The sequence below is a fragment of the Balaenoptera ricei genome, chromosome 8 (genome assembly GCF_028023285.1).
Source record: "Balaenoptera ricei isolate mBalRic1 chromosome 8, mBalRic1.hap2, whole genome shotgun sequence".
In the NCBI taxonomy this organism is placed as follows: Eukaryota; Metazoa; Chordata; class Mammalia; order Artiodactyla; family Balaenopteridae; genus Balaenoptera; species Balaenoptera ricei.
In genome coordinates, this window is record NC_082646.1 from 33,730,865 (window position 1) to 33,751,523 (window position 20,659).

Consider the following 20,659-nt stretch of genomic DNA (forward strand, 5'->3'; position numbering starts at 1 on the left):
TGATTAACTTCTGTCCTTCCTGGTAGACAGGGGAGGGGGGATAACTTTATAAATGTATGCCCTTCTTTTAGGCAAATAGAGAAAGGGCAGAGAGCTTTTCTTATCTCTGTTTTTTCTCACTTGCCTTCAGCTCAAAATAAGCCTTATGCCAAAGTGGCATATTTTGGGGTGGCATATTATGCTCCCCCTTCACTACTGATGACAGGGAAAAAATTCATTCCTAGCTCACTGTAGACTGCTGCTGTACTCTAGCTTCCCAGGGGGTGACTCTGAAGGACAGGAACGAGGGATGATCATTCCAGTAAGCAGAACACTGAGCAGTACATTTGGTCTTGATGCTGATGATGATAAGCAGTCATCAACTCAGCCTGGAGGACGAAGTGATCGTAAGTAAGAATATACATAAATTCCTGGGAAATCACAAGTCACTTGACTGGTTCATCAAGGGTCTGGAACAAACAAGATAGAAATATTATAAGACCAAAGACATGGAGGTCTGGGAAAGTAACACCTGAATGAACTTACGCAAGTAAGCACAAAATGTGTGGATCTTTGTGTCTCATTCACATCAATGCCTGAAGGAGAACATCTACCTAGGAGGAAGCACTGAACACCTGTGTGGATGTAATCATGCATACAATGGAGGTCAGCCTGCCTCTGTCCTCAGTTACCGCATGAACATAATGGGCCTATGAACAACATGGCACAGTAATGGACATGGAAGCTATTCATGAGCCCAACTACAGTTCACCTAGCTGCTGCCACTGTTACTACAGATTTGACTTGTCAGTATTAAGGACTGAATCTGAGCCCTCAATATGGTACCATTCCTCAAGGGGGCCAAACGGTTACTTGAGACAATATATCTGATTAAATCAGATATTGCAGGTATGTGTATGCCTTCATTGTCCTCAGTGCATCAGCCAGCAACACCAGGCTGTGCTAAATATTCCTCCTCCATATTCCTCAATATCTCAGCAAAACCTTATCATAGCACTAACCATACTGTATTCTAATTTTCTGTGTCTATTTCAACCAAGCTGCCAATTTCTTGATGGCAGAGTCTAGGTGTTATTTTTCAAGAGTTTCCTAGCCCTATTACAGTGTCAGACCATACACCACATGCTTTATAAATATTTGGTAAGTAAACGAATAAGTTAAAAAAACTCATGCAAACACCCAAATGAGGGATACTAAGAACTATAACTGGGGCAGTGGCAGTACGTTTAGAGAATCCTCTGTCCTTGGTCCATCAGTCCATGCATGCCGCTGTCACTGTCACTACAGCAAGATTAGATAGCCTAAATGTAAAATAGATAGTTAGTGGGAAGCAGCTGCATAGCACAGGGAGATCAGCTCGGTGCTTTGTGACCACCTAGAGGGGTGGGATAGGGAGGGTGGGAGGGAGATGCAAGAGAGAGGGGATATGGGGATATATGTATACATATAGCTGATTCACTTTGTTATACAGCAGAAACCAACACAACATTGTAAAGCAATTATACTCCAATAAATATGTTAAAAAAAAAAAAAAGATTAGATAGCCTTTCATAACCATATTAGGATCAGGGTAGAAGGAGACTCAGACCAGACAGTAATTTGGTTGGTGAAACTATTTTATTATCTATTCATTATTAATCACCATGATTATCACAATGACACAAAAGCCTAGTATTAAAAATCTGTCATGTGTCTGATACTATACACAGAAAATCCTAAAGATGCCACCAGAAAACTACTAGCACTAATCAGTGAATTTGGTAAAGTAGCAGGATGCAAAATTAATGCACAGAAATCTCTTGCATTCCTATACACTAACAATGAAAAATCAGAAAGAGAAATTAAGGAAACACTCCCATTTACCTTGCAACAAAACAGATAAAATACCTAGGAATAAACCTACCTAAGGAGGCAAAAGACCTGTATGCAGAAAACTATAAGACACTGATGAAAGAAATCAAAGATGATACAAACAGATGGAAAGATATATCATGTTCTTGGATAGCAAGAATCAACATTGTGAAAATGACTACACTACCCAAAGCAATCTACAGATTCAAAGCAATCCCTATCAAATTACCAATGGCATTTTTCACAGAACTAGAACAAAAAATTTCACAATTTGTATGGAAACACAAAAGACCCCAAATAGCTAAAGCAATCTTGAGAAAGAAAAACAGAGCTGGAGGAATCAGGTTCCCTGACTTCAGACTGTACTACAAAGCTACAGTAATCAAGACAGTAAGGTACTGGCACAAAAACAGAAATAAGATCAATGGAACAGGATAGAAAGCCCAGAGATAAACCCATGCGCATATGGTCACCTTATCTTTGACAAAGGAGGCAAGAATATACAATGGAGAAAAGACAGCCTCTTCAAGAAGTGGTGCTGGGACAGCTACATGTAAAAGAATGAAATTAGAACACTTCCTAACACCATACACAAAAATAAACTCAAAATGGATTAAAGACCTAAATGTAAGGCCAGACACTATCAAACTCTTAGAGTAAAATATAGGCAGAACACTCTATGACAAATCACAGCAAGTTCCTTTTTGACCCACCTCCTAGAGTAATGGAAATAAAATCAAAAATAAACAAATGGGACCCAATGAAACTTAAAAGCTTTTGCACAGCAAAAGAAACCATAAACAAGACAAAAAGACAACCCTCAGAATGGAGAAAATATTTGCAAATGAAGCAACTGACAAAGGATTAATCTCCAAAATATACAAGCAGCTCATGCAGCTCAATATCAAAAAAACAAACAACCCAATCCAAAAATTGGCAGAAGACCTAAATAGACATTTCTCCAAAGAAGATATACAGATTGCCAACAAACACATGAAAAGATGCTCAACATCACTAATCATTAGAGAAATGCAAATCAAAACCACAATGATGTATCACCTCACACAGGTCAGAATGGCCATCATCAAAAAATCTACAAACAATAAATGCTGGAGAGGGTTTGGAGAAAAGGGAACCCTCTTGCACTGTTGATGGGAATGTAAATTGATACAGCCACTATGGAGAACAGTATGGAGGTTCCTTAAAAAACTAAAAATAAAACTACCATATGACCCAGCTATCCCATTACTGGACATATACCCGAGAAAACCATAATTCAAAAAGCTACACATACCACAATGTTCACTGCAGCATTATTTACAATAGCCAGGACATGGAAGCAACCTAAATGTCCATCAACAGATGAATGGATAAAGAAGATGTGGCACATATATACAATGGAATATTAGCCATAAAAAGGAACGAAACTGAGTTATTTGTAGTGAGGTGGATGGACATAGAGTCTGTGATACAGAGTGAAGTAAGTCAGAAAGAGAAAAATACCGTATGCTAATGCACATATATGGAATCTAAAAATCGGTACTGATAAACCTAGTGGCAAGGCAGGAATAAGGATGCAGACATAGAGTACGGACTTGAGGACACAGGGCCGGAAGGTGAAGCTGGGATGAAGTGAGAGCGTGGCATCGACATATATACACTACCAAATGTAAAATGGATAGCTAGAGGGAAGCTGCTGCATAGCGCAAGGAGATCAGCTCGATGCCTTGTGATGACCTAGAGGGGTGGGATAGGGAGGGTGGGAGGGAGGCTCAAGAGGGAGGGGATATGGGGATATATGTATACATATAGCTGATTCACTTTGTTGTACAGCAGAAACTAACACAATATTATAAAACAATTATACTCCAATAAAGATATAAAAAAAAAAAATCTGTCATATGTCTCTATAGCACTAGCACCTAGCAGAGTGCCTGGCATGAGGCAAACACTCTATATATATCTGTAGAATGAATGACTCAATGTCCCAATTAATGAATGAAAGGTAGCATGGAATATTGAAAGTACTATGGGTTTCACAGACAGGCGGGCCTGGATTTTATTCCCAGCTCTACCATTTAATATCTATGTAACTTTGAAGCTAAAATATAAATAATAATACCTTCTGAATTACTTGGTTGAAAGCATCAGAAAACCATCCCAAACAATCACAATCAAAAACAAACAAACAAATACATGGGGAATTTCATTGGCTTGCATAATTGGGAAATTCAAGTAGTGGAAATCTCTTCAGCTCTGTTTGCACCCAAGGAATCAAATGATATGACTGAAAATCTGAAGACCAACCTCTGCTTAGTTTTATTCTCAGACAACTTTTCTCCACGTGGTAGCAAGATGGCTGCTAGATGCTCCAAGCTTGCATGGTTCATATAGCTCATGTTCCAAAAAAAGAACAAGAACAAAAAAGTTCCCTCTCTCAGCAGTTGTCTACATCAAACCCAGAAAAGGTTCTCACTGGTACTTCTGGAATACCTGCCCCTTCGACTAATCATTGTATCCAAACCTTGGAAAAGGGTGTGGAGGCCAGTGAAAGCACATGAAGAATTACTTAAGTTTGGGGAGAGACAGTTCACTAAAGGAAAAATTTCCAAGCAGACAAAAAGTAACATATTTGCACTATAATTATCTTTCAGCATTGATGTGATGATTAACAGCAAAATCCCATGTAAAGCATTTACTAAGTAGTAATAAACACTCAACAAATAGCAGCTTTATTAATAACAAAGCTTTTAGGGGAATGGAGTTCAATGTAATTACAAGAATTACACATTCAATTTGAATTTTCTCCTTATTTGAATACAACAAAAACCTACTTATTTTTAAATGTTGAATTTTGTGTGTCATACTGCCCTAATTTAAAGAACAGAAAATTATTGGTATCATTGAAAACTAAGGAAGAGAACCTGGTGGTTAAAAATTCTCAATATTTAGAGTTAGGCCATTTGATATCATTATCAAATTGGCTCATATAGTCAGCTTTCCTCTCTTGCTTATTTGCTGATTTAAAGAAAAAAAAAAAAGGATTCCAAATGCAATTTGGTATACAGAATTGGACCCTGGAACAGAAAAGAACATTACTGCAAAAACTGGTGAAATCTAAATAAAGCCTGTAAATTAGTTAAGTGATATTCCAATGTTAATTCCATTTTGATAAATGAATCATGGTTATATAAGATGTTAATATTAGAGGAAGCTGGGTAAAGGGTGTTTAGGAACTCCTTGTTTTATCTTTGAAAACTTTCTACAAATCTAAAATTATTTTAAACTAAAAAGTTTTTTTAAGGCAAATATGAAAAGAGAAAAGTACTTGGAGGACACGCAAAATGGAGCACACAGCAAAAAAAGACAAGATCTTGCTTTCAAGGACCTTGTAGTCCTATTGAGGAAGGAAATGACCTTGAAATAATTTATGAAACAATATTTCATCCCATGAGAGAGGCAGTGTTACACAGTGATGAAGAGGACAGACTGCCTGTCTCTTCCGCTTAATAGCTGTGTGATACTGGGTAAGTTACTTAAACTCTACACCTCAGTTTCTTCATCAGTAAAAGGGGATGATAATAAAAGTACCTACCACAGGATTGTTTTGAGGATTTAACAACATGTAAAACACTTAGAGCCGAGTACCTGGTAAACTTTATAATAATGTTTGCTATTATGATTATATTATAAAGTACAAAAATAAACAGCACTTCCAAACTGGAAAGCAAGAAGTAAACCTGTCACTGTTTGCAGATGACATGATACTATACATAGAAAATCCTAAAGACACCGCTAAGAAATTACTAGAGCTCATCAGTGAATTCAGTAAATTGCAGGATACAAAATTAATACATAGAAATCTGTTGCATTTCTATACACTAACAATGAACTATCAGAAAGAGAAATTAAAGAAATAATCCAATTTACAATTGCATTGAAAAGAATAAAATACCTAGGAATAAACCTACCTAAGGAGGCAAAAGACCTATACTCAGAAAACTGTAAGACACTCATGAAAGAAACTGAAGATGACAAAAACAGATGGAAAGATTTACCATGTCCTTGTATTGGAAGACTTAATAGTCTTAAAATGACCATACGACCCAAGGCAATCTACAGATTTAACGCAATTCCTATCAAAATACCAATTACACTTTACATAGAACTAGAACAAATAATCCTAAAACTTATATGGAACCACAAAAGACCCTGAATTCCCAAAGCTATCTTGAGGAAAACAAACAAACAAACAAAATACACAAAAAAAACAAAGCTGGAGGTATCATGCTCCCTGACTTCAGATTATACTACGAAGTTACAGTATTCAAAACAGTACAGTACTGGCACAAAAATAGACAAATAGATCAATGGAGCAGAAGGCCTAGAAATAAACCCACATATTAATGGTCCATTAATCTGTGACAAAGTGGGTAATAATATACAATGGAGAAAAGAGAATCTCTTCGATAAGTGGTGCTGGGGAAACTGGACAGCAACATGTAAAAGAATGAAATTAGAACATTCTCTAACACCATATACAAAAATAAACTCAAAATGGATTAAAGCCCTAAGTGTAAGACCTGAATCCCTAAAACTCCTGGTTGAAAACATAGATGGAACACTCTTTGATATAAATCGTAGAAATATGTGCCTGGATCTGTCTCCTAAAGCAAAGGAAACAAAAGCAAAAATAAACAAATAGGACCTAATTAAACTTAGAAGTTTTTGCACAGCAAAGGAAACCATCGACAAAATGAAAAGACAACCTACAGAATGGGAGAAAATATTTGCAAATAATATGACTGATAAGGGGTTAATATCCAAAATATAGAAACAGCTCTTACAACTCAACATCAAAAGAACAAACAACCATGTCAAACAATGGGTAGAAGACCTGAATAGACACTTCTCTAAAGGAGACATACAGATGGCCAACAGGCATATGAAAAGATGCTTAACATCACTAATTATTAGAGAAATGTAAATCAAAACCACAATGAGGTATCACCTCACACCTGTCACAATGGCTATCATCAAAAACTCTACAAATAACAAATGTTGGAAGGATATGGAGAAAAGGGAATCCTTATACACTGTTGGTGGGAATGTAAAGTGATGCAGTCACTATGGTAAACAGTATGGAGGTTCCTCAAAAAACTAAAAGTAGAAATACTCTTGGTTAGATATCTGGAAAAAATGAAAACACTAATTCGAAAATATACTTGCACCCCAGTGTTCACAGCAGCACTATTTATGATAGCCAAGACATGGAAGCAACCCAAGAGCCCATCAACAGATGACTGGATTAAGAAGACATGGTAGGGCTTCCCTGGTGGTGCAGTGGTTGAGAATCCGCCTGCCAATGCAGGGGACGTGGGTTCGTGTCCCGGTCCGGGAGGATCCCACATGCCGCAGAGCGGCTACGCCCGTGAGCCACAGCTACTGAGCCTGCGCATCTGGAGCCTGTGCTCCGCAATGGGAGAGGCTGCAACGGTGAGAGGCCCACGCACCGCGATGAAGAGTGGCCCCCGCTCTCCGCAACTGGAGAAAGCCCGCGCACGGAAACAAAGACTCAACACAGCCAAAAATAAATAAATAAATTAATTAATTAATTTAAAAAAAAAAGAAGACATGGTATATACACATGGAATATTACTTTATATATAATGGAATATTACTCAGCCATAAAAAAGAATTAAACACCTCCATTTGCAGCAACATGGATGGATCTAGAGAATATTATGCTCAGTGAAGTAAGTCAGACAAAGACAAATACTGTATGTTATCACTTATATGTAGAATCTAAAACATAATACAAATGAATGTATACACAAAACCGAAACATATTCATAGATATAAAAAACAAACTTGTGGTTACCAAAGAGGAAAGGGAAGGGAGGAGGGACAAATTACGGGTATGGGATTACCAGATACAAACTACTGTATATAAAATAGATAAGCAACAAGGGTATACTATATAGCACAGGGAATTATAGCCATTATCTTGTAATAACCTACAATGGAGCATAATCTGCAAAAATACTGAATTATTATGTGGTAAACCTGAAACTAACACTAACTTGATTTAATATTGTAAATCAAGTATACTTCAATTTTTTAAAAAAATAGATAGCATTATCCTTTGTTTCCAGGATGTAGAAATGACCAATTCTGCTACTAATGTTGCTTTAAAAAGTGTTTTGGGTTAAGTTAAGAAGTCTTTAGTTTCTTTGAGTAGTATAACTTTGTGAGAGCTTCCTTTAGACATAAGTAATTTGGGGTTCTTTTCCACTGCATACATTTATTAAAAGGGGTTTTCACTGCTTTCATGTCTACCAGGTGTGAATGAGGTTCCTGTTTGGCTGCACTGTTTCCAGCATTTGTTAGTTGTGTATGTGAGAGAGAGTCAGGGAGGAAGGGAGGACTAGATATAAGGGTTTAAAATATAGTACTGTATTTATGTTTATCAAAATTTTCATTTTGTCTCTATTTTTTCATGGGAAATCTAAATTACTCTTCATTATAATTAGTTATAGCTTCTTAGTAGTCTTATGTCTTAGTTCTTACTTTAATCTAGCTTTATAGTTTTCTTTCTATAATAGAGACCTTTGAATTTTGCAAGCTTTGTTATCATTTGTCATTTAGTTATATATTATAATAGAAATGATATATAACTGGGCTATAATATATAATTTTCCTTACTTATACATGTTCTATTCCTTGACTTTTATTTTGTGTTCTATTCCTTGGTAACTATTTGGATTCTGTGACTTCTTTTTGATCTTGATTCTTTTAATGATTTTAAATGATACTTGTTACCTTTTAAAATCTGTGTTCTGCTTTGATATATTAAAGAAAACCTTATGCCCTTAGAAAACACATACACACAATAAAAAGTCCCAATAACTGTTCTGTCTCTAAAACAATCCAGTTGTTTTCAATGTCAATCAAAATATGGGAGAAGAGGGGACAGAGTAGAGCAAATATTCTCAGAGTGATTGACTGCCATGGCACTTATAGACACAATCTGGAGTAAATTATTTGCTTCTCTCTCTTTTTTTAAAACCACAAAAAGCAATATAGGCATGAATATGAATTACTTCTACAAAGTGTAGGTCATGTAATCTGATGTAGCTGAGGAGCTAAGTTTTTGTTTTACCAGTAGGCATAGAGTCCCCCTAGAAAAATAACTGCCTTTGTTGAGAAAAATACCTTGAAGAGCTGTTTGGTAATGGAAAGGGAGTGCTTGCATTATAAGGATTACTAATGGGTCCCTAATTAAAAACAATAATAAAACAAAAGTTTAGGGTTGGAAGCCAGTAGAAATAGAAAAAGCCCAGCAGCAGGGCAGGAAACAGATCTAGATGGTGACAGGTTTTTGGTTTTTTTTTTTTAGAACAGGGAAGCTTATCACTAAATTTTAAATTATCTATGGTACTGTGCTGGGTAAGGAGAATTACTTTCTCCTTCCCTTACCCCTTACTCTTCAGTCAAATCTGTTACACAGAACTGCTGTTTGCAAGTCCATCTGGAGGATGTCGAGCACACAAAGTTATATCCTACTTCAGGGTTGGGCTGAGACAAGGACAATCGCTTCCCTTCCTTCCTGAGGTATAACTTGTAAAAATTGGCACTGATGGAAAAAATGTCTAGCTCCATTCAGAAGTTTCCCTGCCCTTCCTCTTGCAAGCAAGGGAGGTGGGCTTGGTTACACACAGTCTGGATCGTTGCAGGTTATGGTTTGAGAGGAAAGAAAGGGATAGACAGAAAGGAAGAGTAAATGGTTTTGTTTTCACTTTCTCCCTTTGGTGGTAGAGGAAGGAAGCTTCAAGAAAAATGGAACCTAAGCAGAGGATGCGGTCACTCAGCTCATCCTGTCTTTCACTTTCTTCTCACTTCCCTTCCCTCTGTGTGCTCCTTCTTCCTCCTGTTTCTCAATTCTAGAACTTTCCATTAGCTGATGCATGGGGCTGCAGGGTGAGGGGGGCGCTGCAATGAGAGGCAACATTGCTGCAGCAGCTCACACTCCACTCAGAACAGGCTTAAATGTCACTTTGTTCGGTCGCCTCTCACCCAGATGGAAAGGGAGGGCTGTATGTATCATCAGCTGCGTCCATTAAGGTATTTCACTGCCTTCCTTTCCTCTGTATAAACCCATCTTCTCTTGAATGTGAACTGTTTCCATGCATTTAAAAATTAAATTTGTGTCACTAGTCCTAATATTTGACTTACTCTATTTCAATCTTTGTGCCTTTTTCTTCTTTGTGCCTTTCTGTTTTGTTGCTCATATTCTCCACCCAAAAATTTTATTGATAAACACCACAAATGCTTTTCTTGTTTAAAAAGTAAATAACATCTATGATAAGATTTCTTTGGTTACTGTAATACACCACATTGTAATATTTAAAGTAGTTACTTCCTTGTGTCTCAGAAGACATTGGCATTATCAGCATCAGTAAAACTACTAGAACAAAACTATTTAAACCTCTTGTTTTTCTTTTATACTTAATCTGATCACCATGCTATGTTTAAAGAGGTGAAAGAAAAAGTGCATTATGATATATAAAATCCCTAACATATAACGACAATGACAACAATACTAGCTAGCTAGCATTTATAGAACTCTTACCATACCATGCTCCATAAATACTGCTAAGTCTTTTATACACTTAATCCTCTCATTTAATTTCCAACACAATCCAAAGAAAAAGGTACTATCCCCATTTTTAGATAAGGAATCTGAAGCACAGAGAGGTTAAGTACTTTGTCACTATGACACAAAAGGAAACTGACCCCTTTAACATGATAACAAGTTCAGTCAGTGTGATCAGAACACCAAAGCAGAAAATCACAGTACAGCAGGGGAAAATTAAAGGTATAAAAAGGAAAACTATCAAAAATAAAGCATACAGATCAGTGACCTAAATATAAGAGCTAAAACCATAAAACTCTTAGAAGAAAACATAGACATAAATAATCACGACTTTGGACTTCGTGGTAGATTCTTAGATACAAAACCGAAAGCATGAACAACCAAAGAAAAAATAGATAAATTGGACTTCATCAAAAGTAGAAACTCTATACATCAAAGGACATTATCAAAAGAGTGAAAAGATGACCTACAGAAAGGGAGAAAATACTTGCAAATCATATATCTGATAAGGGCTTAGCATCCAGAATATATAAGGAATTCTTACAACTCAACAGAAAAAAGACAAACAACCCAATTTCTTAAAATGGGTAGAAGACTTGAATAGACATTTATCCAAAGATTTACAAATGGATAACAAGCACATGAAAAGATGCTCAACATGAGTCACTACTCATTAGAAATACAAATCAAAACCATAATGAGATACAACTTCACACCTACTAGGATCGTTATAATTTTGAAAAATTTAACACACATAAAAAATGTTGATAAGAACATATAGAAATTGAAAACCTCATACATTGCTGGTGGGAATTTAAAATCGGAAGGACCTTCAAGAAGGTGGAGGCTTAAGACGTGGAGATCACCTTCCTCCCCACAAATACATCAAAAATACATCTACATGTGAAACAACTCCTACAGAACACCTACTGAATGCTGGCAGAAGACCTCAGACTTCCCAAAAGGCAAGAAACTCCCCATGTACCTGGGTAGGGCAAAAGAAAAAAGCAAAAACAGAGACAAAAGAATAGGGATGGGACCTGCACTTCTGGGATGCAGATGTGAAGGAGGAAAAGTTTCCACACACTAGGAAGGCCCTTCACTGGTGGAGATGGTGGGTGGGCGGGGGGGAAGCTTTGGAGCCATGGAAGAGAGCGCAGCAATAGGGGTGCAGAGGGATTTCCGCACAGAGGGTTGGTGCTGACCAGCACTCACCAGCCCGAGAGGCTTGTCTGCTCACCCGCCAGGGTGGGTGGGGGCTGGGAGCTGAGGTTCGGGCTTTGGAGGTCAGATCCCAGGGAGAGGACTGGGGTTGGCTGCATGAACACAGCCTGAAGGGGGCTAGTGCGCCACAGCTAGCTGGGAGGGAGTCCGGGAAAAACTCTGGACCTGCCTAAGAGGAAAGAGACCATTGTTTCAGGGTGCGTGAAGAGAGGAGATTCAGAGCACTGCCTAAATGAGTTTCAGAGGCAGGCATGAGCCATGGCTATCAGCGTGGACACCAGAGACAGTCATAAAACGCTAACACTGCTGCTGTAGCCACCAAGAAGCCTGTGTGCAAGCACAGGTCACTATCCACACCTTCCATCCCAGGAGCCTGTGCAGCCTGCCACTGCCAAGGTCCAGTGATCCAGGCACAACTTCCCCGGGAGAACACACAGCTTGCCTCAGGCTGTTGCAACTTCATGCAGGCCTCTGCCACCACAGGCTCACCCCACATTCGGTACCCCTCCCTCCACCTGGCCTGAGTGAGCCAGAGCCCCCGAATCAGCTGCTACTTTAACCCCACCCTGTCTGGGCAGGGAACAGATGCCCTCAGGTGACCTACATGCAGAGGCGGGGCCAAATCCAAAGCTGAACCCCAGGAGCTGTGCGAACAAAGAAGAGAAAGGGAAATTTCTCCGTGTAGCCTCAGGAGCAGCAGATTAAATTTCCACAATCAACTTGATGTACGCTGCATCCGTGGAATCCCTGAATAGACAATGAATCATCCTGAAATTGAGGCAGTGGACTTTGGGAGAAACTGTAGACTTGGGGTTTGCTGACTGCAACTGATTTGTTTCCGGTTTTATGTTTATCTTAGTTTAGTATTTAGAACTTATTATCATTGGTAGATTTGTTTACTGGTTTGGTGGCTCTCTTCTTTTTATTTTTTTATTACTTTTTTATTCTTTATTTTAATAATATTTTTAAATATTTTATCTTAATAACTTTATTTTCTTTATTTATTTTTATTCTCCCTTGTCAACTGAACTGTGTGGCTGACAGGGTCTTGGTGCTCCAGCTGGGTGTCAGGCCTGAGCCTCAGAGATGGAAGAGCAGAGTTCAGGACATTGGATCACCAGAGACCTCCTGGCCCCACATAATATCAGTCAGCAAGACCTCTCCCAGAGATATACGTCTCAACGTTAAGACCCAGCTCCACTCCAACCAGCAAGCTCCAGTGCTGGATACTCCATGCCAAACAACTAGCAAGACAGGAATACAACCCCACCCATTAGCAGAGAGGCTGCCTAAAATCATAATAAGGCCACAGACACCCCAAAACACACCACCAGATGTGGACCTGCCCACCAGAAAGACAAGACCCAGCCTCATCCACCAGAATACAGGCACTAGGCCCCTCCACCAGGAAGCCTACACAACCCACTGAACCAACCTTAGCCACTGGGGGCAGACACCAAAAATGACAGGAACTATGAACTGCAGCCTGTGACAAGGAGACCCCAAACACAGTAAGTTAAGCAAAATGAGAAGACAGAGAAATATACAGCAGATGAAGGAACAAGGTAAAAACCCACCAGACCAAACAAATGAAGAGGAACTAGGCAATCTACCTGAAAAAGAATTCAGAGTAATGATAGTAAAGATGATCCAAAACCTTGGAAATAGAATGGGGAAAATACAAGAAACGTTTAACAAGGACCTAGAAGAACTAAAGAGCAAACAAACTATGATGAACAACACAATAAATGAAATTTAAAATTCTCTAGAAGGAATCAATAGCAGAATAACTGAGGCAGAAGAACAGACAAGTGACTTGGAAGATAAAATACTAATAACTACCACAGACCAGAATAAAGAAAAAAGAATGAAAAGAATTGAGGACAGTCTCAGAGATCTCTGGGACAACATTAAATGCACCAACATTCGAATTATAGGAGTCCCCAGAGGAAGAGAAAAAGAAAGAGTTTGAGAAAATATTTGAAGAGATTATAGTTGAAAACTTCCTTAATATGAGAAAGGAAATAGTCAATCAAGTTCAGGAAGCACAGAGAGTCCCATACAGGATAAATCCAAGGAGAAACATGCCAAGACACATATTAGTCAAACTATCAAAAACTAAATACAAAGAAAAAATATTAAAAGCAGCAAGGGAAAAGCAGCAAATAACATATAAGAGAATCCCCATAAGGTTAACAGCTGATCTTTCAGCAGAAACTCTGCAAGCCAGAAGGGAGTGGCAGGACATCTTTAAAGTGATGAAAGGGAAAAACCTACAATCAAGATTACTCTACCCAGCAAGGATCTCATTCAGATTCGACAGAGAAATTAAAACCTTTACAAACAAGTAAAAGCTAAGAGAATTCAGCACCACAAAACCAGCTTTACAACAAGTGCAAAAGGAACTTCTCCAGGCAGGAAATACAAGAGAAGGAAAAGACCTACAATAACAAACCCAAAACAGTTATAAAAATGGTAATAGGAACACACATATCAATAATTACCTTAAATGTAAATGGATTAAAAGCTCCAACCAAAAGACAGAGGCTTGCTGAATGGATACAAAAACAAATCCGTATATATGTTGTCTACAAGAGACCCACTTCAGACCTAGGGACACATACAGACTGAAAGTGAGGGGATGGAAAAAGATATTCCATGCAAATGGAGATCAAAAGAAAGCTGGAGTAGCAATCCTCATATCAGACAAAACAAACTTTAAAATAAAGACTATTACAAGAGACAAAGAAGAACACTACATAATGCTCAAGGGATTAATCCAAGAAGAATATATAACAATTGTAAATATTTATGCACCCAACATAGGAGCACCTCAATGCATAAGGCAATTGCTAACAGCTATAAAAGGAGAAATCAACAGTAACACAATCATAGTAGGGGACTTTAACACCCCACTTTCACCAATGGACAGATCAACAAAATTGAAAATAAATATGGAAACACAAGCTTTAAATGACACATTAAACAAGATGGACTTAATTGATATTTATAGGACATTCCATCCAAAAACAACAGAATACACTTTCTTCTCAAGTGCTCATGGAACATTCTCCAGGATAGATCAGATATTGGGTCACAAATCAAGCCTTGGTAAATTTAAGAAAATTGAAATCGTATCAAGTATCTTTTCCGACCACAACGCTATGAGACTAGATATCAATGACAGGAAAAAAAAAACTGTAAAAAACACAAAAAACATGGAAGCTAAACAATACACTACTAAATAACCAAGAGATCACTGAAGAAATCAAAGAGGAAATCAAAAAATACGTAGAAACATATGACAATGAAAACACGATGACCCAAAACCTATGGAATGCAGCAAAAGCAGTTCTAAGAGGGAAGTTTATAGGAAGAAAATCGTAACTCAAGAAATAAGAAAAATCTGAAATAAACAACCTAACCTTACACCTAAAGCTATTAGAGAAAAAAGATACCCCAAAGTTAGCAGAAGGAAAGAAATCATAAAGATCAGATCAGAAATAAATGAAAACGAAATGAAGGAAACAATAGCAAAGCCCAATAAAACTAAAAGCTAGTTCTTTGAGAAAATAAACAAAATTGATAAACCATTAGCCAGACTAATCAAGAAAAAAAGGGAAAAGACTCAAATCAACAGAATTAGAAATGAAAAGGAGAAGTAACAACTGACACTGCAGAAATACAAAGGATCATGAGAGATTACTACAAGCAACTCTATGCCAATACAATGGACAACCTGGAAGAAATGGACAAATTCTTAGAAATGCACAACCTGCCGAGACTGAACCAGGAAGCAGTAGAAAATATGAACAGACCAGTCACAAGCACTGAAATTGGAATTGTGATTAAAAATCTTCCAACAAACAAAAGCCCAGGACGAGATGGCTTCACAGGCGAATTCTATCAAACATTTAGAGAAGAGCTAACACCTATCCTTCTCAAACTCTTCCAAAATATAGCAGAGGGAGGAACACTCCCAAACTCATTCTACAAGGCCACCATCACCCTGATACCAAAACCAGACAAAGATGTCACAAAAAAAGAAAACTACAAGCCAATATCACTGATGAACATAGATGCGAAAATCCTCAACAAAATACTAACAAACAGAATCCAACAGCACATTAAAAGGATCATACACCATGATCGAGTGGATTTTATCCCAGGAATGCAAGGATTCTTCAGTACACACAAATCAATCAATGTGATAAACCATATTAACAAATTGAAGGAGAAAAACCATATGATCATCTCAATAGACGCAGAAAAAGCTTTCGACAAAATTCAACACCCATTTATGACAAAAACTTTCCAGAAAGTAGGCATAGAGGGAACTTATGTCAACATAATAAAGGGCATATATGACAAACCCACAGCCAACATCATTCTCAATGGTGAAAAACTGAAACCATCTCCACTAAGATCAGGAACAAGACAAGGTTGCCCACTCTCACCACTCTTATTCAACATAGTTTTGGAAGTGTTAGCCACAGCAATCAGAGAAGAAAAAGAAATAAAAGGAATCCAAATCGGAAAAGAAGTGAAACTGTCACTGTTTGCAGATGACATCATACTATACATAGAGAATCCTAAAGATGCTACCAGAAAACTACTAGAGCTAATCAATGAATTTGGTAAAGTAGCAGGATACAAAGTTAATGCACAGAAATCTCTTTCATTCCTATACATTAATGATGAAAAATCTGAAAGAGAAATTAAGGAAACACTCCCATTTACCATTGCAACAAAAAGAATAAAATACTTGGAATAAACCTACCTAAGAAGGCCAAAGACCTCTATCATATTTTTCAGCTCCAGCATATTTGGGGAGTTTCCCATGACTTATTATAGTAAAAAAGCCACGCACTCTCTCAAGAAATGTGTATTCTATATAATGACAAAATGAATAGGTAGTGTGATATGACACAAAAAGCACTGGATTGGGAATCAGGCCTACTATTAACTGGCTGTGTGAGCCTTGGAGAAATAAGTGAACCTGTTGTCTTGGTTTCAGTTTCATCTTCAGGAAAATTGAAGTAAATGGACTAGAATCTCTAGGTCATGGGTCTTTAATTGTTATATGTAGAATAACCATTATGTGTTGTGAGGACCAAACTAGCCCAAGTGGTGGCTGGTCAGCAGCCAGAGTCAGGGCGATTGGAAGAGAAAGATTGGAGAGAGTGATTTCCAAGTTGAAGGCCAGCTTTGGAGAAACCTGCAACTACAGAAGGTGAAGCATGGTAAGTATGGTAGATGAACAGGCAAGCCCATGCCTGAAGGGTTTTATTGTTTAATATTTTTTCATGTAATTCAAGAGGAATTCAAGTGATGTTGACCACTAAGAAAAGAAATAATCTGATTAAAGGGAGACTTGAAGAGGGAATTCTCAGGGCTCCACTAAGGTATCTGGAAGGTGAGGGAGTGGAGCACAGGCTTTACGGTGGCCACCGACCCAATCACGGCAGAGCATTTCCACTTGCCACTCCTCCCATCATTCCCCTCTATGACTTTGGAGACTGTTACAAATGCTTGCTTAATAGTGATTTGAGTATTTGTATCTTTTATGTACTTTTCCATGCATTTCAAATTTTTAAAAAATTATGTTAAGATAAAATATGTCCTGAATAATGCTCCCCAAATTTTTAAACTGAGAAGACATGTCTAAGTAGCAATTTGATTCTGGCAAATAAAATGTGTTAAATTTAAATTGTCATGGGTCAAATTTATACAGAAGACAGGTGGGAGAAAAGTCTTTTGAAAGACAAACACTTTGTGTGCTTCTTGCCAATAAGAACGTAATACTTCCTCATTGTCATTAATAAAAGATAATACACACTTTCAAAGTTCCGTAGACACTAAAAAGAAAGAAAACACTCAAATGCGTCACCTATTTCCACATTCAAGTCTGAGAAGCTATATAAATTTCTCCAGCCTCTGGCAAAAAACACCAAACCAACCGTAAGTCCGAGAGCAATCATCTCTGGACAGCAGCTATGCAGCTGGTTGTGCTGGCCGTGCTGTACGCTGTGAGTGTGCTGCCTGGCACCTTGGCCCTGCAGCTTCCCCGGAAGGCAGGAGGCATGAGTGAGCTGCCGTGGGAACAGGCGCAGGTATGTCACTGGCCCACTCACCTGGGCCTCCACAGGCTCACCATCAGCATTAGCAAGTATGTTTTTCAATTTTAATAATTTTTCTGATTATATAGGTAATATATGTTTCAATCAAGTAGCTGTTAGGAGCAAGCTTTGGAGCCTGCCCAAAGTAGATTCAAGTTCCAACTCCTCCACTCAACTGTGTAGATGAACACAGGAATGTTATTAAACTTCTCTGAGCTTCAGTTTTCTAATTTGGAAGTTGGATAATATAATGATATCAACCAAACGGGGGTGTTGTGAAGCACTTAACAGAGTACCTGAGACAGATTCAATAAGTTGAAGTTCTTATTGCTACTATTATGTATTGTAACTTGAGATTTTTCTCATAAAGAGCAAAGTGTTGCCTCTTAAGATGAGGACTGCTTGTGATGGAGAGACTTGAAAAGAAAAAATGAGGGTATAAGTTGCAGTCCTCCCACTGACAAGCCAATGATGATGGGCAAGGCATGAACTTCTGACTTTGTTTTCTCATATATCTAATAGAGATAATAATATTGTGCTTTATACCTCACAGGATTATTCTAGCGAATAAAGGAAGTGGTAACAATACCAACTAACATGTATGTAACAATTACAGATTATAAAGTACTTCATATACATTGTGTCATTGAATCCTTAGCTCTATCCTGGGAAAAAGAAGAAACCAAAGTAAGGTTAATTCACATACTTGCTAATTGTAGAGGTAAGAGTCAAGGACAAGTTCTGGCTCAAAAATCATGTTCTTTCCAATATACTACTTAATAAGTAGCCTAATAATTGTAAGTAATTATTACCTGGTAAAATAATGGGACATCTACTCCTACGTATTGGTTATAAATTTAAGCTTTAAGCATAAGAAAAGTTGTGTTTTATTTCACACTAACTTTGACTTTTTAAAAGTCTATGTAATACATTGGACTGAACCATATGAAATTAGTGATATTTGACAGGTTTCTTTTTCTCCAAAAGAGCAATTTCATATGGGTCCACCTAATGGACTCTGCAGAAGGAGTACACTTGCAAGAGTATTGAGTCCCTTTACCCCTGGTGCATGTTGCCAATAAACCAGAGGGAGGTTCTCTAAGTTTAAAGGAAGGCAGGAAAATTAATCTTAAGGATGCAGAGAGATTTCTTTCAAAGGGTGTCTTTGTAAAGCCTGTAGCTCTGGAAGGGAAAAAAATGAGCTATTTGTTTTCAAATCAGGGATTAATTGCTAATTGTCATAGGTGAACAGTAAGTGTTTGTTGTATTGAATGAAATACAGTCGTTGGTAACAGGAAGACAGAGCACAATATTGCTAAGGTTACTTACATAAAGTGCATACTCCTAAGCGATTCTCAGACAAGTAACCATTACCACCTACTCCAAATTAGACTGCAAATGAGTGAGCCAATGTTTAAATCATTTCAACGATATTATCACATATTATATAACACTATACATTTTTCTGATGAAATGGGCTTTGGAATCAGAACACAAGTTCAAATACCAGCTCCTTTGGTTACTCATGGGGTGACCTCGTGCAACTTATTTCACTCTTCTGAGCCATGATTCTTCAAGTGTGAAATAGGAAAATAATGCCATACCTTACTTCACAGGGTGGTTATGAGGTTTAAATGAGATAAGTAATGTAAAGCTCCTGGTATAGTCCCTGGCACTAGTAAGTGCTTAATAAAAGTTCTTTGCTGCTGTTGTTATTTCATTCGCTTTCTATTTTTTCCTATTTAGGCTGCTGGACTGCCATCTTCATACCCATTCACTAGTGTCCTTTAAGAAATTCCCAGGGACCCAATTGCCCATGGAATACACCTGAGAGACCTGCTTTATCCTGCAGCCTCACAAAGAGGGTTTTACTAAGGATTTAGCCATGGAAAGAGCACTGGCCTGGCAGTGAAGAAACTCAGAGCCAGTTCTGCTACTAACTTAACATGTGACCCCAGGGCAAATCATTTAGTTACTAAGAGTTTTGATTTCTTCACCTGGAGAATACGTATATTAAACAAAATAATGTCATAATAACCTTTCCCAGGACTAAAATGTTAAGGCCTTTAACCTCAGCTGGGACCTGATCTCCAGAGAATTTTAGAAAGGGCTGGGTGACTTTGGATCTCCCCATAGGGTCTCTGATACCAAGGGGAGGTCTCAGCTGTGCCCCTTGAGGGCACACTGGGCACTCTTCCTGATTGGCTATTACACACAAGTCTATGTTTTATAAAGTATACAGTGTGTTTCTCTTCAAAACATTTAATGGGATAAAAGAAAAATGGAGGGACTCTTTTGCTCATGAAATGAAATGGCAGTGCTTCATCATCAATATTAAGTTTTCTTTTCATTAATGCACTCTTGTTTTACTTGGTTACTATGTAAGTATTCTGCCTTCACACTACTATCTGGGTCCACAGGAGTCAGAGGCAAAGATGTGCAGACTTCTGAGCTAAAAGAAGACAATAAACAAGAATTATAGATCAATTACTCTCTTTCCAATAGGACTATCTGAAGAGATTTTATCCATCTGACTCAAAATCAAGGGACCCCAATAGTTTAGAAGTCGAACTCAAGCAGATGCAAAAATTCTTTCGCCTGCCTATAACTGGAAGATTAAGCTCCCATATTATAGAAATCATGCAGAAGCCCAGATGTGGAGTGCCAGATGTTGCAGAATATTCCCTATTCCCAGATCGCCCAAAATGGACTTCCAAAGTAGTCACCTACAGGTTAGTTTTGCTTTGGCTCATTTTAGCAAAAACAATAAAGCCTATTTCCTAAAAGGTCAAACATTGTTTTCTTGTTT

General features: G+C 37.9%; 1 protein-coding gene across 1 annotated transcript in view; it reads left to right on the top strand.

The window, feature by feature from the left end:
• Positions 1-289: 289 nt before the first annotated feature.
• MMP7 (matrix metallopeptidase 7) overlaps positions 290-20,659 on the top strand; it is a 30,526-nt gene continuing 10,156 nt past the window's right edge. Inside the window, exons 1-3 of the mRNA XM_059929888.1 lie at positions 290-386; positions 17,666-17,844; positions 20,356-20,582. Coding sequence (XP_059785871.1) covers positions 290-386; positions 17,666-17,844; positions 20,356-20,582 — 503 coding nt within the window. The remainder of the gene's footprint in view (positions 387-17,665; positions 17,845-20,355; positions 20,583-20,659) is intronic.